A 17,197-nucleotide genomic window follows, 5' to 3' on the forward strand; every position below is an offset into this window, starting at 1 on the left:
CAAACATCAGCATGTTGTGAGCTGACAATACGAGAGGGAGATGTTTATTGTAAACACAAATACTGCTCTCCCTCTTAAAAAACGTTTGGTTCTGTTGCCTTTTTCTTTTTATAACAGGTTACATGTCAGCTAAAAAAAAAAAAGACGAATGAAATAAAGTAAAATAAAAAAGCCCTCAGTGCTCTCGGTGTTACTGAGGTTTCGTTTGCTCCGAGGGCTAGAACGTGTGTAAATGCTTCATCAATCCTGTTGTGCTAGTTATGAGATTGACCTGCAAACGTGCACGGCAGCACAGAGAAAACATAGTTTGGTCTTTTGCGTTTTGAGAGTGAAAAAATGAGGACAGTAAAAGTGTTGAGCGATGGGTCACAAGTCAAAAGAGTTCAAACAGGTACAGGTTATAAAAAACATCGAATGCAACTTTAATGGGCTTTTTTTTTCATTAAGTATTTCATTAAAAACAACAAAAATCAATAATAAACAGACAGAATGGAGAATGGGGTCAGATCCACAGCACCACAGTTTGGGCTGAGGTACAGAGGGGTCACAGAGGGGTCACAGAGGGGTCACAGAGGGAAAAGACTTAAAGTCATTAGTCCATCACTGCTCCCGCGATGAAGACTTATCTCCTCCTCCTCCTCTCATCTCTCTCTCTGTTCCGGTCTCTGTTCTCTTTATTCCTCTCTTTGTCCCTCTCCCTATCCCTCTCCCTCTCTGCCTCATTCTCTCTCTCCCTCGCTCGCTCCCTCTCTCTCTCTGCCTCATTCTCTCTCTCCCTCGCTCGCTCCCTCTCTCTCTCTGCCTCATTCTCTCTCTCCCTCGCTCGCTCCCTCTCTCTCTCTGCCTCATTCTCTCTCTCCCTCGCTCGCTCCCTCTCTCTCTCTGCCTCATTCTCTCTCTCCCTCTCTCTCTCCCTCCCTCTGTCTCTCTCCCGTCCGTCATCTCTTTGCCTGTCCGTTTTTCGTCTCCTGTCCTCCACCGCCGCTTCCTCCTCCTCTTCCGATCTGTCGTCTCGTCTGTTCCGCCGGGCGCCGTCGCGTTCACGCCCCTCCGGGTCATGTGCGCGCCCCCTGTCGTCTTTCTTCGCCCGCTTCTCGCTGTCCTCATCTTTGTCTGCTCCGCGTCCAGCTCGCTTCTTGTCTGAAGATTTCTTCTTCTTGTCCTTCTCTCTCGTTTTCTTCCTCCCCTCATCACTTTGTCCTTTCCTCTTCTTCTGCTTCCTGTGTTTAGAGTCCGAGTCTGGAGGACAAAAAGTAGAAAGAAAAAAAACAAACAAATCACACGTTGTCTTTTCTGAAGCAGCAGCTCACATAAATGAAAAACTGTAAAAATTCAGACATTCAACTGAACACAAACATGGGTTTAATAAAACAGAAGGAGACACTCCTGACTACGTTGTTTTATAACAGGAATATTATATTAATGTTACAATATTAAACCTCCCAACTACTGCAGCACTGCTGTGAGCTAGAACAACAAACTGACAATAACACAATGTGCCTGCGTATAAAAGTGAAATAATGTGATTTTCTGAAAGTAAATCTTTAGGTTTCAGTCAGGCGTACCCGAGCTGCTCGAGGAGTCTGACGAGTCTGAATCTGACTCGCTGGATGAGTCGGAGGAGGAGGAATCTGACGAAGAAGAAGACGAGGACGATGTCGAGGAGTCCGATGATTCGACTTCCTGGTTCTGAGTCATGATCATCTTTGGCGCGTTTTTCAAATGTTCCCTCAGCTCATCACTAGGAGAGAAAACGATGTGGGAGAAATGTGAGAGTTCAGTGTTTCTGTGTGAACGTAAACTGCTACATTCATCATCCAATGACATTTTAGATGCAGCGAGAGTCCCACACTTTGAGGCCAGCAGAATTTAACAGAATAAACAACCATTATTTATTGCATATATTAGGAAAGCACTTTACAGTGCAGTTTATTCCAAACCTAACACAGTTAAGCTAAAAGTTTTCTGATTCTGTTTGTAAAAAAATGTGACAGCCATGTTTCTGTGTTTATGCTGTTTCTTGAAGTGTGGCCCTTACGTGAGTCCTCCCAGTCCAATAGAAGTGAAGAAGTTGATGGCGAAGCGAGTGTTTCTGGGATTATCACGAGGAAAGAGACCTTCAAAGAACGGCTGCAGGGTCCTGTAACACACGCAGAGGTCATGATTTATTGTTACGTCCTACTTCATTTACGGGCTCTTTAATTATCACTAGGAGCAACAGTAGCCAAATAAGAGCAAGAAGTCGCATTTTTCTAATTACGTTTCCTTAAATTTGATTTATTACCTCACTCGACTATATCATTAACATTTAAATGTTTTCTGAGTAAAAACTTTGGCTGCCTCTGCAGCAGCTTTAGTAAAGTACAGTTTGAGTGTTGTGCGTGGCTGTGGTGGGAGTGTGGGTTTTCGTACTGGTCTTTCAGCCTCTGGTTAAGTTTTGGCAGACCCATGTAGGCACAGAGCTCTTGGAATAGGATCTTTACAAAGATCCTGCTGGACGACGTTGTGGTGTCCTCGCTCATCTTGATGCACTCCAACACCTGTGTGAGACACATTCAAAAGACAGAGAGACGGTCTAACCAGAGTGGAATGAGTTTCATGGTCACGCTGGGGAGGATCTTTTTTTGTGTCCTTACACTCCACGGCACAGAATCTGTGTAGAGCAGGTGAGCGAACAGTCGCGCCACGTTCCTCAGTTTGTTGGTCTCCAGTCGGTGAATCGTGTCATACTGCTCCGAAAATATCGCCTCGAAACTCTCCATGTACTCCTTCTTCAAGAGACAGAACCTCTACACACACACACACACACACACACACACACACACACACACACACACACACACAGTTAACAGATAGAAGCAGTGCTTCGCATCAAAATCAGGTTGAATGCTCTCTTTAGTTAAATTAATTACAGTGAAACTTAAGATAACAATAACAAAAAAGATCTGAGGTAAACATGACACATGGCCAATAAACATAAAAAGCTTGAGCACTTCCTTTTAGTTGTTCTTTTCTTTTAAAAAGTGCACAACAAGATTTATATGCACCTCAGTGAAATGGTGACATTCATCGTGCAGAGAATAGAAATACCTAACAAATATCTATGAAGGGAAGATGGAAAACAACCGACTCTTTGAAGCAGGTTTCCCTAAAGCACCACTGTTCGCACGATTGTGGAGATGAAGAGTGTGTGTGTGTGTGTGTGTGTGTGTGTGTCTCACCCCAGCCAGCAGGCCAAAAAACTTCTCGTAGGTCCTCTGCTGAGCGCAGCAGTCCAGGATCATGTTGCACAGCTCCTTCTGTTCATACAAACACAACTCTTTCATTAACTACAGTCAAACTACGGCAGTCACATCAACTTGCAGGCTGCGGCCAAGCTGTCAGTGGTCCTATTAGGAGTTCATTTAACATTTGTAGACTTTTGATAGTGTAGTCAGAAGGTCTCTGTGCACTCTGATGTTTCTTATTATTTATGACCGCACTGTTTCAGAGACACAGAGGAGACACATCTAAAGATAACATCCGTCAATAACAACTCGTTACATTACTGTAAGTGTTTTATTGCTGGATGATTTTCATTAAATGGCCTGCATTTGTATAGCGCTTTTCTAGTCCATAGGACCCCAAAGCGCTTTACACTACATTCAGTCATCCACCCATTCACACACACATTCACACACTGGCGATAGCAAGCTACATTGTAGCCACAGCTGCCCTGGGGCGCACTGACAGAGGCGAGGCTGCCGGACACAGGCGCCACCGGGCCCTCTGACCACCACCAGTAGGCAAACACGGGGTTAGTATCTTGCCCAAGGATATTTGGCATGCAGCCAGGATGCAGCCTGGGATCGAACCACCGACCTTCTGATTAGTGGCTGACCTGCTCTGCCACCTGAGCTACAGCCACCCCATTAGTGAAATTTTGTTTAGTTTCATCTGCTACCACTTTTCCAGCGTGCTCTTAGGCAGTGTAGATATTTTTATGCCTTTTTCTCTCCTCTGTCTCACCAGAACAGCACCTCCTCTTTGTTCCAGACTTCCCGTCATACAAATTACAGCTTTCCTCTCCTGATTAACAAAACACACACTTTAGCAGTGTGAAATGGTGCAGTGTCTCTCTCCATGTAGCATCAGAGCTTGTGAGTGAGTGGGGTTAGGCTGTCATGCTGCATTTAAGCCATTGTAAGGGAACAAATGCTTATTTATAGGGTTTCAAAAATTACGTTTACCTCCTATAGTGGTTCTTACACCTGTATGGCCTGCTAGTAATGCAGTTCTAGAGACTGCCCTACTAATCCACCACGATGTAAACAACACAGACCAGCTGAGAATTATCATCTGGGTTTTTGTTCAGATCAATTTACAAATGATGCCTTTAGACTTCTAATTCTGCCATGAAAGCTGTGAAATTGAATGGAAATATGTTTTTTTCTTCAACAGTGAACTGAGTCAGTGCTTAATATCTCGGTTAGTTTAGGTCCAGACTTATATTCCATCAGCAGCTCAGTCACGTTTCACCTTCACCTTACTCTGGATATGAGATCGAACATTTCAGCCTGCATGCCAAAAATATACTTTTGGTGGAAAGGGGAGCAAACCACATTCGTCAAGTTTCAAAGTATTAACACTCTTAGGCTGGTAGGCTGACTGAAAATAACAATCTTTAACACTGGACCAAAGGCAGCCAAACAAAAGGTAATTTTTCAACCTTTGGACTGTATACCATCTACAGTATGTTAACTACCATCAAAAGCTCCTTGATGCTGTCAGGTTCAATCTCATGTCCAGCTTCTTACTATTAAAACAATAAAAGACAAGAATGCTGCCTAAGACACAAGTACATATAAACACACTGTCATCACTTTCATTACATGACTAACAGAACGAGACGCTTCTTTTTCAGTCTCTTACAGGTTTCGACCACCAAAACACTGGTTGTGACAGTGATACAAACAAACACACACACAGCTGATTGTCCTCTGTAAGAGTTTCTCACCACATCCACACACACAGCTGACCTGCACCTGTCACCCTATGAAACCTACTACACGTAATTATCAGCTCAACCTCCATTACAGGAACACAAAAACGATTACAGTGGTCCCTCGAGTTGCGTTCCAAAATTAACCCGCGATAGGTGAAATCCACAAAGTGGCCAACTTATTTTTTTCTTTTTACAATTATTATAGATGTTTTAAGGCTGTAAAACCCCTCACTACACACTTTAAACATTTTTCTGACAGGCATGAACATTTTCACACTTTTCTCTCTTATTTAAACACAAAGTTCAAACCCTCGTAGAAAAAAAAAGTCCAGTATTATAGAAAGAAACCCGCGGCTGCCTTTGACGGTGCAAAACCCCACGGTTTCAGCTCAATTCTCATTTTTGATGGCTAGCTGAGTGTTCAACAGCTAGCCATCAAAGGATGCACGCCAAGTTTTCACCCAAACTTCAGTATCACGATAGTTTTAGATTAATCCTCTGTGGACAAACTCACAGCGATGAAACTTTACAATTGTGCGTTTTCAGTGTAAGTCTGTTTGTGGACTCACCGTTTGGCTTTCCGGGAAATCCATCTTAATCAGTTTGTGAGCACACTCCTCAAAGTCCAAGCTGCAAAAACAATCAATCTATTAATCAATCAAACAATTGATCACAGGTGTACAATTGTGAGCTCATGCTGGTGTGTTTCTGTTTGTGTCGTTTAATCAATCGGCTTCACTTTTTCATCCTGTTGTCCAAGCTTGTGAACCGTTCTTCAGTGAAACCATGGTAACGAGGTTGCTCATACACAGGTTTCTATAGCTGTCTTTGTGAGCGCACTCTGTGGCCTAATACATTTCCTAGCACTAAACTCTTAACCAGCCTTGAACAGGCTTTTTGAAGGGAGGATTAGTCAGAGTCCTCCCTCCTAAGGTTTTAAATTCAAACAGGTCCTCAGAAAGACACACGCACACACGCACACACGCATGCACAGCCTTAATTATCAGTCCAACTCCATCAAATATAGTGGGAGCTGTAAATAACTGCCAACACCCGCAGAGAAAACTACGTCACTCACTGTATGAATGTGTATTTTTAGGAGTGTGTTCCACCGTGTTTGTGTACCTGGACTGGATAGCGAGGTAGATGGTTCTTCTGAAAGCAACCAGGTTGACTTCTGTCTTATCAAAGATGGTGACTTTCTCGTCTTAGAGGGAGACAAACACAAAGGTCATCTTTAAAAGGGAGCTGATTGGATGTGTTAAATGTGTTAAAATCAGAACAGGAAAAATGTTTAAAAATCAAAATAGTTCAATGTAAACACAATCAGTTCTTAATGAAATGTCACCTGAGTAATTATCGTTCATTAGTGCAATATAGGATTTACATGAACCAATGATGCAAGTAATCTAGTTTAATTGGGGTCACACAGCATGCACTTCACTTTTAATTATACTCAAACTTAGTAATTACTTGCTTATTACTTGTCTTGATGTAACGGTATTAGTTACATCAAAGGTGCCACCAAAAGTGAGTCAGTGACTCATGTTAAAATGGCCACATTCACACATGAAAACAACATATTTACAGTGTGGTACAATAACGGTTCATATATAGGTTACGTATTATTTTTGTAACTCATACATTTGGATAAAGTCCAGGCTAAAAATTTGTGGTCTGGTTCTTCAGTTTGATAGTCAGCTGCAGTTTGCTTTCTTTTAACAACTTTTGCTAATCGGAGCTGAAATTAATTTAACCAAATTAACTAGCAGGTATTTCTGTTTGTGTAACACCCATACAGTTTATGGATGAAGGTTGCTAGCACACTCTTGTTTAGATATAGTCACTCCTGGGCAGGAAAAAAACGACAGCATAGCAGCACCTAAAATGCTCATTGACTCATGATGTTATGGTTTTAAATGCTTTACTGTCCGTTCTCCTGTAGCTGCTGTACTCAGAACTATATTTAGTTAGTGCTAATGCTTTTAGTGTAATGCAGTCACAGGAAAAAAATGTATTAAAAAAATTACTCCGCTGCTTTTACTGGCAGCTAATTGTTTTAAATATTCCAAGAGGTAATGAGCCATTCGATGAAAGTCTGGAGGCAAAAAACTCCAAACAAATTTCTCAGCAAGCTGGCCAACTCCTTTTACAGAGCTCTGCTGTGTTTGGAGAAAAAAAGCCTTAAAAGTGAAAATAATCTGGACTGTCCAAGGCATGACAGATAATTGGAAATTACAGAAAGATCCTCAGTACAACAGTTCTGTTAGCTGGTTACACTAAAGCTGAATCTGGGCTGAACATCAAGCTATATTGCCCTAGATATTTGTCTTTGCTTACAGCCCTGGAGTCAGAATCTCCCTCCATTTTCAAGCTTATAAATTATATTTCTGAAAATGTAAAAATAATTTATTATGGAACAGACTTGGGGGTTATTTCATGATACCATCTCTCAAAAAAGTCTTTAGTCTAACTAGGGCTGCTCGATTATGGCAAAAATGATAATCACGATTATTTTCACTGAAATTGAGATCACGATTATTTGACGATATTTATTTAACCCTTTAAGACCTACTATAGAACCAAGTCCACCAGAGCTTATATTATTTTTTTTACATGTTGTAGTGCCATTTGTGGGAGCATTTCAAGTTGCTATACATCAATACAACTGTTATAGCCCATATTTTAATAATATGTATGCATTAAGTCCATAGTAATTACATAAATTGCAAAAAAGTGCAATAAACTACAAAAAAAATTGAAAATCGCTTTTGTTTTGTTTACATATATTTCTACTTGGAGAAGTTTAAGAGGTTTATCCCTCAAAACTTTAAATACAATAAAGTTGCAAAAAATAGTTTACAACAACAGGAAATTTATTTTGAGTGTCTTCATAGTTTTATTTTGGAGATACAGCAATTTTTATATACTGCAGGAAAAACAAAAAACAATCCTATGATGCAAATTTGCAAAGAAAACAGCATGTGCATCATTTCACTGTGGGAAGTGTTACAAACAGCTGATGGATCGGCAAAGCGTGTTTCTGGAATATTATGTTTTTGTTCCTGCAAGCGCTTTTTATGCAATTTTTGCAAAGCTATATGTGGAACGAAACCGTGACCGAGGACAAGCTGATGGCATCAGATGTAAGTACAACTCCTCCGGTTTCATATGCAAAACAAATTATTGTGCTAGCTTACACGGTTCAGGTTCTACAGGGATTTAAAAATAGTTACGCAAAACGGAGCGTGCTGCTCTGACCAGCTTTAAAGGGTTAACAATGACTTTAAAAAATAATATAAAATAGTGTGCAACACCACTGAAGTTTTTTTTTTTAAAACTCTCTTTTCAACCAACGGCAGTCACTCTCCAAATAACTTCTGCTTAGCTTTCCGAGCTTCCCTTGGGTCCTCTTAATCAGCGGTCTCCAACCTTTTTTGCGCCACGGACGGTTTATGCCCGACAATATTTTCACGGACCGGCCTTTAAGGTGTCGCGGATAAATGAGGGAGGGGCTAATAATCGGCTCAGTCATTTTTAATGATCGTTGAAAGCCCAGATCGTAATCGTGATTAAAATTCGATTAATTGAGCAGCCCTAAGTCTAACTATTTATTATTTGTGATGTTTAAAATAAATATCACTGTGTTATTTTGTCAGATATCAATACAACTGTTTTCACAGGCCAAGTGTTTAAAAAACAATCAAAAAAAGCAGACTGACTCTTTTAGGCAAGAAAGCCTCAGCAGATTAACGTATTTGTCTCACCATCTCCTTCCTCCTCATTCTCATCTTCCTCATCATCGTCGTCATCATCACTGCCATCTCCCTCCTCCCCTGAATCGCTGCTACCCTCATCCAGGATATCTGAAATGATGCACCATCAAACTTTGGTTAAGCTGTAAACGAGCAGACAGGTGATTGGACAGTTCAGAGTGTGATGATTTCTTACCTCTTTTAAGAGTTTTATATTTTTCCTCATTCTCCAGGAAGTCTGGATCCATCTTAAATACATCTAAGTGAACAAACACACAAAGACTGTGTAAACATTTCTGAAAAGTCCCATGACTCCTCCCTTCCTCCCACTCTCCCTCAGGTCTTACTGAGGATGTCCTCGGGGTTGTATTCGTCATCTAGCGGCAGCATGTGAGTGAACTGGTCATCCTCATCCACCAGATCCAGGCCTTCTGGGATTACTGGATGATCTTTGAAACCATCCTTCCTGATAGCAAACATCACCTCTATCATGTACTGGACCCTTTTGTCAATGGTCGACTCATGGAGGACATTCCTAAGACGCTCAAATATGGCTGGAAAGAGAAACAGGGAGAATGTGCATAAACTTTCTGAATTCTGAAATTCAGAAAAATTAATTCTCACAAGTATTTCAAGAGAAAAGAGATGACAACGCGAGGAGAAATAAAGTCTCTTAGCAGTTAATACTGTTGTAATGAAGCAAGAAAACGCCACTTTTTTGTGTGAAATCACAAAGGCAAAAGTAAATTCTCCAGTTTTCAGGGCTCAGCCATGTTTGAAATGGCTGCAATTTAAAGTTTTAAGTTGTTATCATTTGTTGTTCTAATTAAAGAGCTCAGCCTACACCATCACCTCCCACCACGAAGAAAGAGACAGTTATAAAGCTGCTGCTTCAGCGTACCGTTGATTCCTCGAGGGGACACTTCGGTCAGCTTGAGACCACATTCCTTCAAGAAGGAAATGGCGACCTCCACACTGTCATCAGTTGGACGCTCGAGCAGCAGAGTGAGCATCTCCAGACACAAAACCTCGTGGGCCTGAAGGCGAGTGACATCAGAGCAGAAAGGGACAGAAAAAGCACGCACCCAATTAGAATCTGGACGTCAACCCTCGAGCCCTCGGTCAGTATTTAACTTTGAAATCGGGACCTACCACGTTCTGGTTGATGAGATGAGCCACGAACTTCGACGCGGTCAGGCACTGTTGCTAGAAAACAAGATGCAGATTTTAATGCATGACTACTGCTGATAATTACTCAAACACATTTAATATCAGTGTCATAAAAAAGACATTTCTGCCTGTATTTGTTACAGACAATTTAATTTTGTACAGATTGTTCAAGCCTTCAAGAGATCATACTAAAATTATCCACAGCAGGTAGAAACACACTCTGGACTGCGTTCACAAGCTTCCAGCACTGCCAGTTATTTCTCTTATTTAGATCCAGTTTCTTTTTTATCTCAGTAATTTGGACACATGCGGCATCAGTCTGCTCAAATTGGAACATTTCCACCTCTGTCACTTGAGAAAGGACTTTTAGATTCAGACTGATTCTCATTCAAAACCTATTCTCAAATTAATAAACAGAAAAGGAGGCCTATTTTTAGCCTCTTACTCCAGTAATACGCAAAAACAAGCATAAAAAGTAGAATATGCAAAGTCCAACTGATGAAGGTCAAACAGACATTTGAACTGCCTCATGTCCCACCATAACACACATGCTCACAGCGCTTGCTGTTTGTTATAATACTGTAGACAGAAGTTTCCAAAGTAATCAATTTTAGTCATTAATATGCAAATGAAAGCAGCAAGGTGCTCTAATATCTAATCAGATCATCTCCTCCACATGCAGCATCTGTGATTTATATATGATAGGCTATTCATGAGTCACTGTGTTTAGCAGTGGCAAGATATAAAAAGTTATATTTTTAATACCAGAATGACAGGTGCATCATTTGGAGGCATCTTATTCTTTGTCTTTATGAGAAGAATGACATGAAGATGACTGTTAAGTGTTATTAATGTTTTGTCTTCTGCTGTAATTTTCCTAAAGTCACCGTCCATCAAAACACAAAAGTGAGCCTTTGGAAGTGAAACAGACTGCGCACAGGGTCATCCAGCCTCAATAAGTTTCTAAAGTGCTGCAGTGTGTATTGGTCAGATGATCTTGTTTACAATGTTCAGATGTTATAAGTATCTGGGCGTCTACGTGTGACAGTAACACTTCACTATCACTGTTTGTGGATCACTAATCAACGGCGACAGACAGATGGGTACCTTGAGGTTGCGGCGGTAGCTTCTCCTGAAAGTCAGGATGAGACGTTTAAGGATCAGCTCTCCGATCTGAGGGAACTTTGAGTTGATGATGGCAACGACAGCAGCGTAGACATGAGTGAAAATGGGAGAGGCCGTCTGAGCCTGCAGTATCGAGCGAGCCAGCAGTCCCCTGACAGGCAAAGAAGCAGTTACAGGGAGTGCGTCAGTCACGAAGGTCTTTTTTCACTCTCTTTAATCAATCACGCTAATCTGGAAACTTGAAGCTAATAAGGTGTTTGATGTCTGTGCAAAAATTACAGGCCTCTGCTGCACAAAGCCTTATCGTAAAATGTACACGAATGAATGCATTTTCACTCTCATCCGACAGATACAACAAACTCCATTTGACTTCAAAGGTCATTGAAAATCTAACACTGACGTCTCATTGGTGTGTGTGTGTGTGTGTGTGTGTGTGTGTGTGTGTGTGTGTGTGTGTGTGTGTGTTCACCTTCCCCTGACGATATTTTCCTGCAGCAGCTCCTGGATGATGTTGATAATGTTGGATACGTTGACTTTGTTGATAAGACCGTTGATGGACTTCTTTAGAGCTTCCCAGCTCATCCTCTGATAGGCCAGGCTGTATAACAGACAGGGTGTCATCAATTACATGCAGTTCTTTAAATAAACAGCTTTTTCTTTTTTTTTAAACTGCAGTTTTACTGCAGGTACATTTGTAATGAATGCAACTAATCTGATTTGTTTTACTACTGTCTGTTATGCAGTTAGGTGCAGGAACAGTTTATAGTTTGGCATGGTGATGTGTCCAAGTATCACAACAGAATAAAAAGAAAAAAAGTGTTTGAACACTTCTAGTGTATAAACATTTCAAAACATTCACACCTGGACTTGGACTGCAGCTTCCAGTGACACTTTCTAATCTTAGTGTATAGGATTAAAGTACTGAAATGCTCTCTTACCTGCTCTTGTCAGTGATTTGCTGCTGCATCAAGCGCAGCTTAGCGGGAGGAATATAAGCGCCTCCAGTCCTCGTCAGGATTGGATCAAGCTCCTCCTTTTTCTTTTTGACTGGCGGCTCATTGGCCGCAGCTGGTCCCCTGTCAGCCAGAGGGGAAGCGGAGCGACCCCGCCTCCTGTGATCTGAATCAGCCTCTCGATTGGCTCGTCGGTCAAAACGGCCATCTCTGTCATCGCGCCGATCATCATAGCGATCCCTGCAGCAAAGAAGAAACAAAGGAGCAGGTTACTTATTTAAGTAACACTTTTCCTTAAAAGAAAAAACTCTCAGGTCTGAATATGACTTGATTAATCCAGAGAAACCAAATCATATCAACACCGTTATGCTGAATTGGATTTTTAAAGTTTTCGTTTTAGCAGGATTTATAAAAGTTGCCAAGCAGCTGGGAATCTAATGTCTAATAGGGCTGTGCGATCTGACCAAAATCTCATATCCCGATATAAGACATCCATCGTCCGATATCGAATATAAATCACAAAAATTTAACATTTTCTGTCAGTTCTGTGAATCTCGGGCAGCTCGACATGCGTGAAGTGTTTCCAGCTGGGCGTTGTGTAGTCGAGTGTTTTAACTGATTCATGAAACTATACATTTTTAGACATAAGTTGTAACGGCCACCGTTTTCTTTGTGAGCATTTATTACACGGCGTGCTGCGAGGAAAAGCCTGTTCTAACGTTTGAGTCTAAGGTTTATTTTTTAGCACCTGGCGGCTCTTTTTTACTTCTCATCCGTAAAAACACTCTACATACTCTTTCATGTTATTCCGTTTATTTTGAAATGTCTCAACAGGATCTTGAGCTTTATTGTGAAAGGTTTATGTGGAAAATAAACAACCAGACGTGCTACCGTTGTTGTTGCTAACGACAACGCATAAAAACAGCCGCTTGTCCGTCCGTAGTGTGGTTATATTAAATATAAGAGAAAGAGAGAACTTTAAGAAATTAATATAGCCACTACAGTGACCATCAAAACCATGAAAAAATATTGCCGTAAACTTTGTTTTGTGACACCACGAAACAAACGATAGTGTAAAATGAAACAATAGATGCTTTTATATCGTCATCCGATATATATCGTACAGCCCTAATATGTATGTATGTATATATATATAACTTGTTAACCCATATGGACTAAGGGCCACATCGGTGCTAAAATGAACACAAGCCAATCACAAAAGCTGCCTTTACCGTGCATAACGTCTTCTGTCATAACGGTCCCTCTCCCTGGATCGGGATCTGTCACGTCCTCTTGACCTCGACCTCTCTCTTCCTCTGGATCTCGACCTGTCCTGTCCTCTGGATCTTGATCTTGATCTCACCCTCCCTCTAGATGTAGATCTGTCCTTTTCCCTGGATCTGTTTCTGTCTCTTTCTCTGGATCTATTTTTCTCTCTGGATCTGGATCTGTCCGTATCCCTGGATCTGGACCGATCTTCTTCCTTGGACCTGGATCTGTCTTGCTCTTTGGATCTTGATCTTGATCTCTGGAACAACAAATAAGCCCAGTGACAGCATTATTTTTTTTAAGTTTTCATGTGTTAAAATGATTTGGAACAATCTGAATGCAAGAATGATTTGGACAACACGGAGAACACCAGAGCAGCACAAAACCAAGCTGTCATTTTTAAAAGTTTGAGTTGAGCTGAAAAAGAGAGACAACCCAGCAATGTGAAGTCGGTCTGCCTCAGGTCCTGCATCAAGTAAAAGCCTGTATGCACCTGGGGAGCTCGTGTCTAAGCTGACAGTAATGGAAACAAAGTCCTCTTTGATTTGTGATTCTGTCAGTCAACAAGTTAAATCTTTATTCAGTGTCTTCTTCACTGGATGCACTCATAAATCAGGCCAGCTGACACTAAACATGCTACTGTGTCTTACATCGGTGCCTCAAGCTTAAACTGGGTCCTGTTCTCATGGTAACCATCTCTTCAGACCAAGCAGTTTTTCACACCAGCTGTCCAGAACTGCAGCCTGAATAATCTACTGTGCAACGTGCAGACTAATGCACAGCCACATTTTCAAATGCAACATAATCAAGTAAATAAGCCTCTTCTTCAGGTACTTTATTCAAAACTATTCTGACATTCAAGATCACTTTTAGGCAAGAATAGTAACAAAATGCTTCAGTTCCCATTTCCACACAAAAATACACCAACTGAATAAATACTGTCAGTTCCTGAACTCTTCTTTGGACAGTATCTAAAACATAACATGGATCACTAAACTCCGTTGACCAAAGCATCTGACTGCATTAACTTTTTAAGATTTTGGTGTTTCTGAATTTCTTGTTTTGGCTGGATAATTTTTATTACTGCCGTGAATCTCAACTATTGTTCGGTATAGTTGGGGAAATCAACTTACTTACTCCACCTACTACTAATGGCGTTTCTCACTCCAAACTCAACATTTTTGATTGATGAGGAATTATAATATACAATATATATATTTAGAAATATAAAAAAAGGCTTTCAGCATATGTTTCACCCTCTGTAACTGTCTGAAAGCACCCGATTCTTCCATTTCTACCGTAGTAGTCTGTACATTATGAAATGTGACAGACTAGTAAAAGCCACATTTCTTACTTTGATCTGAGCCACGCTGCTTCGAATCTTTCTCAGTGCTGATGAATGATGTTCATCCTCATCACTGCTGCTGCTGCTGTCTGAACTGCTTGAGGATGGGCTCCTGGAGGGCCTGCGGTCCACAGGACTTGGCTGAGGGGACCGTCGCTCATTGGGGCTTCTTTCAACTGAGCCAGCCTGCTGGGGTCTGCCCGATGCTGGACTAGACTCATTCTCTGAAGGTCCTGCAAAGAGAAAAACAGATCAAGAGCAGTATTAGTATATCCATTCAATATATCCTTCTTCTTCCACTTACCCAATTTAGGAATACTTTGGGGCAGAAGGCAGGGTAGACATCGAACAGGTCACCAGTCTCTCACAGGGCTAACCGGAGACCTATGCTTTGGACTATGACTATTCAATAGCTACGTCATAACCGCAAACTTTGCGAAACTTGTTAATCCATATGTCTGGTGGCCACGTAGGTGAAGGACACTCAAACAACTAAACAAATAAAATGGACACCAGCTAACCACAAAAACGCACATCTATCTGTTACCATTCGTACCATGCACCCTACAGAGCAACCTAATTACATGTTGCACCAATAGATTCTTCTCATGCATTTCAGGCTACTTTTTCACTGCAGTTTTTGAATTTATCAGTGAGAGAATAACAATCATCATCTCAACATAACAGATAATAATTATAGCATCAATATAAGGACTCACAAATGTCAGCAAATTCCTGATGGGAAATTGCCAAAACTTTTAAAATGGACGTGTAGGAATGTACAAAGAAGATGAAAAACTTGAGACAAATATATTTGCCTTTAAAAAAAATGACCACTACAAAACTGGAGGGAAAAGGTCCGTGTATTTTATTTGTTTATATCAACTGGTACCGAATGAAAAACATGTACACACACCCACACATTAATTTAGACTTAATGTACCAGCACAAACACAACACGTAAATTATGTCGTTAGCGCTACAAAGGTTCACCGCAGAAATCTAAATCAGGTCTAACGGGTGGAAGTACACCAGAGTTCCCAGCAAGGGGTACAGAGAAAATATACAGAAAGACCCAGCTGCTGGATTCAAACCCAGGACCTTCTTGCTGTGAGGTGACAGCTAATGATTGCAGCACCGTATTGCTCAAGTATAACGGATGGAGATTAAAGCGACTCTTATTACAAGAACATTAAGTGTAGGGTTCACAGCAGCATTTACTCACCACTGTTTTCTCTCTGTGCAGGACTGGGACTTCGACTTCTGTCTGCAGAGTCCATACCTGGAAGGGAGGAAAAAAGACAACTAAGACATTCACTTTGATAGGAAAAATGCAGGTTTTAATTAAAGAAACATTTTTTTCTACAAACCCCGTTACATTAGGAAAAAAACATGTTGATGAGTTAATAAGATTTTATGAGACTTTCTGACAGTACTCTGACACGATTAACGTATTTCTACGAAAGACTCGGTTTACAGACTTGTTGATCTGACATTAGTCTGCTCCAGATAAACTTTACATGAAATCACCAATACTCAATGCAGAACAAAGGATACATTTACTGTATATTAGCCGTTTTGTAAGTGATTAACGATAAAATAAGAGGGACGATGACTTCCTGGTAATGTTTAATCGCCGTACTGAGAGTCAAAAATTTTCATTGCCAACGGACGGAAGAGGTAACAATATGATAACTGGGCATTTCCTGAGGTAAATATTACCAAATGATCAAGTTTGTACGTCTTAATAGCCGATTAAACACATTTTGGGAAGTTTTCTTGAAACGGCAACACCACGCGTTACTAAAACGTCTTTTCAAATCAACTCCTCAGTTTTATCGCCATGTGTGTTAAGCTGAGCTAAAGTTAGCTTGTGTGCTAATGCTGTCTCGGCTACTGCGATCTAAGCTTCTCGCTACTATTTGCTGTCACTAAAACCTTTAAGATTTTATTTCCTTAACACTTTGACAGAAGGTCTGTCTAGCTAAATTGCTTTGTTTGGGTTTTAATGTCCTTACCATGCAATTTCCCGGCTTTCCTTAAATCACTGTCGTTCGTCTGGCGGAAAACTTCCTATAATAACCAACATTACTTCCGGGTGACAGATCGCTTCCGGATTTCACAATAAACGCAGCTTGTGAAGTTTGGTTTACTGTTTTTGTTGTTGTTATTTTTCTTTTCCAGTTTAACTTTGTTTCAGGATTTAACATTTATAAATAAAGTTGTAACACAAGAAATAAAGTGTATAAAATAAAATAAACACACATGGCCTTTTGTACACATGAAATTTGTTCATTTATTGTTTCATTTTGTTGTTGTTTTTTAATTTTCATGTCCTCAATTGTACACACACAAACTTCTTTTGTGTGTGTACAATTGAGTAAGTACGGGCCAGTTGCTTGAAAACAAGACAACAACTGTAAACAGTTGACTTTTTTCCTCAGAATTCTGGAAAAGAAGAAAAAAAGACGTGCGCACTTTTTTTCCCAGTGGCCCCAATCCTATTAAATAAATATTTTAAACCTTATGTTTAAAATATTTGAAGGAAGTTTATATTCTCCAGCACAGGCCTTCAGACATCAAAACGATTTGAGCC

The 17,197-nt window shown here is 40.6% G+C and overlaps 1 protein-coding gene across 1 annotated transcript; it reads right to left on the bottom strand.

Moving 5' to 3' along the window:
* Nucleotides 1-398: 398 nt before the first annotated feature.
* cwc22 (CWC22 spliceosome associated protein) lies at nt 399-16,698 on the bottom strand. The gene is made up of 20 exons (XM_086266830.1): nt 16,620-16,698; nt 15,827-15,883; nt 14,611-14,834; nt 13,220-13,515; nt 11,973-12,227; nt 11,504-11,632; nt 11,017-11,185; nt 9,892-9,945; nt 9,641-9,776; nt 9,087-9,293; nt 8,936-8,998; nt 8,752-8,850; nt 6,110-6,191; nt 5,554-5,614; nt 3,222-3,299; nt 2,637-2,789; nt 2,413-2,540; nt 2,039-2,140; nt 1,566-1,741; nt 399-1,239 (listed from the first exon to the last, which is right to left on the bottom strand). Exons 2-20 carry the CDS (start codon nt 15,879-15,881, stop codon nt 623-625), a joined length of 3,084 nt encoding a protein of 1,027 aa, XP_086122956.1. The 5' UTR covers nt 15,882-15,883; nt 16,620-16,698; the 3' UTR covers nt 399-622.
* Nucleotides 16,699-17,197: the final 499 nt, after the last annotated feature.

Source organism: Aulonocara sp. 'chitande type north' Nkhata Bay, linkage group LG16 (genome assembly GCF_057382095.1).
Source record: "Aulonocara sp. 'chitande type north' Nkhata Bay isolate Kocher_YH1m ecotype deep benthic linkage group LG16, A_spYH_male_GT1.1, whole genome shotgun sequence".
NCBI lineage: Eukaryota > Metazoa > Chordata > Actinopteri > Cichliformes > Cichlidae > Aulonocara > Aulonocara sp. 'chitande type north' Nkhata Bay.

Bases quoted from the DNA above. Each gene is read 5' to 3' on its own strand.
- cwc22 (XM_086266830.1), bottom strand. From the start codon at position 15,881: ATGGACTCTGCAGACAGAAGTCGAAGTCCCAGTCCTGCACAGAGAGAA. The intron at 13,516-14,610 runs GTAAGAAATGTG...TTGTTGTTCCAG, and splicing joins GCAGCGTGGCTCAGATCAAA to AGATCAAGATCAAGATCCAA. The intron at 11,633-11,972 runs GTAAGAGAGCAT...TCTGTTATACAG, and splicing joins CAAATCACTGACAAGAGCAG to CCTGGCCTATCAGAGGATGA.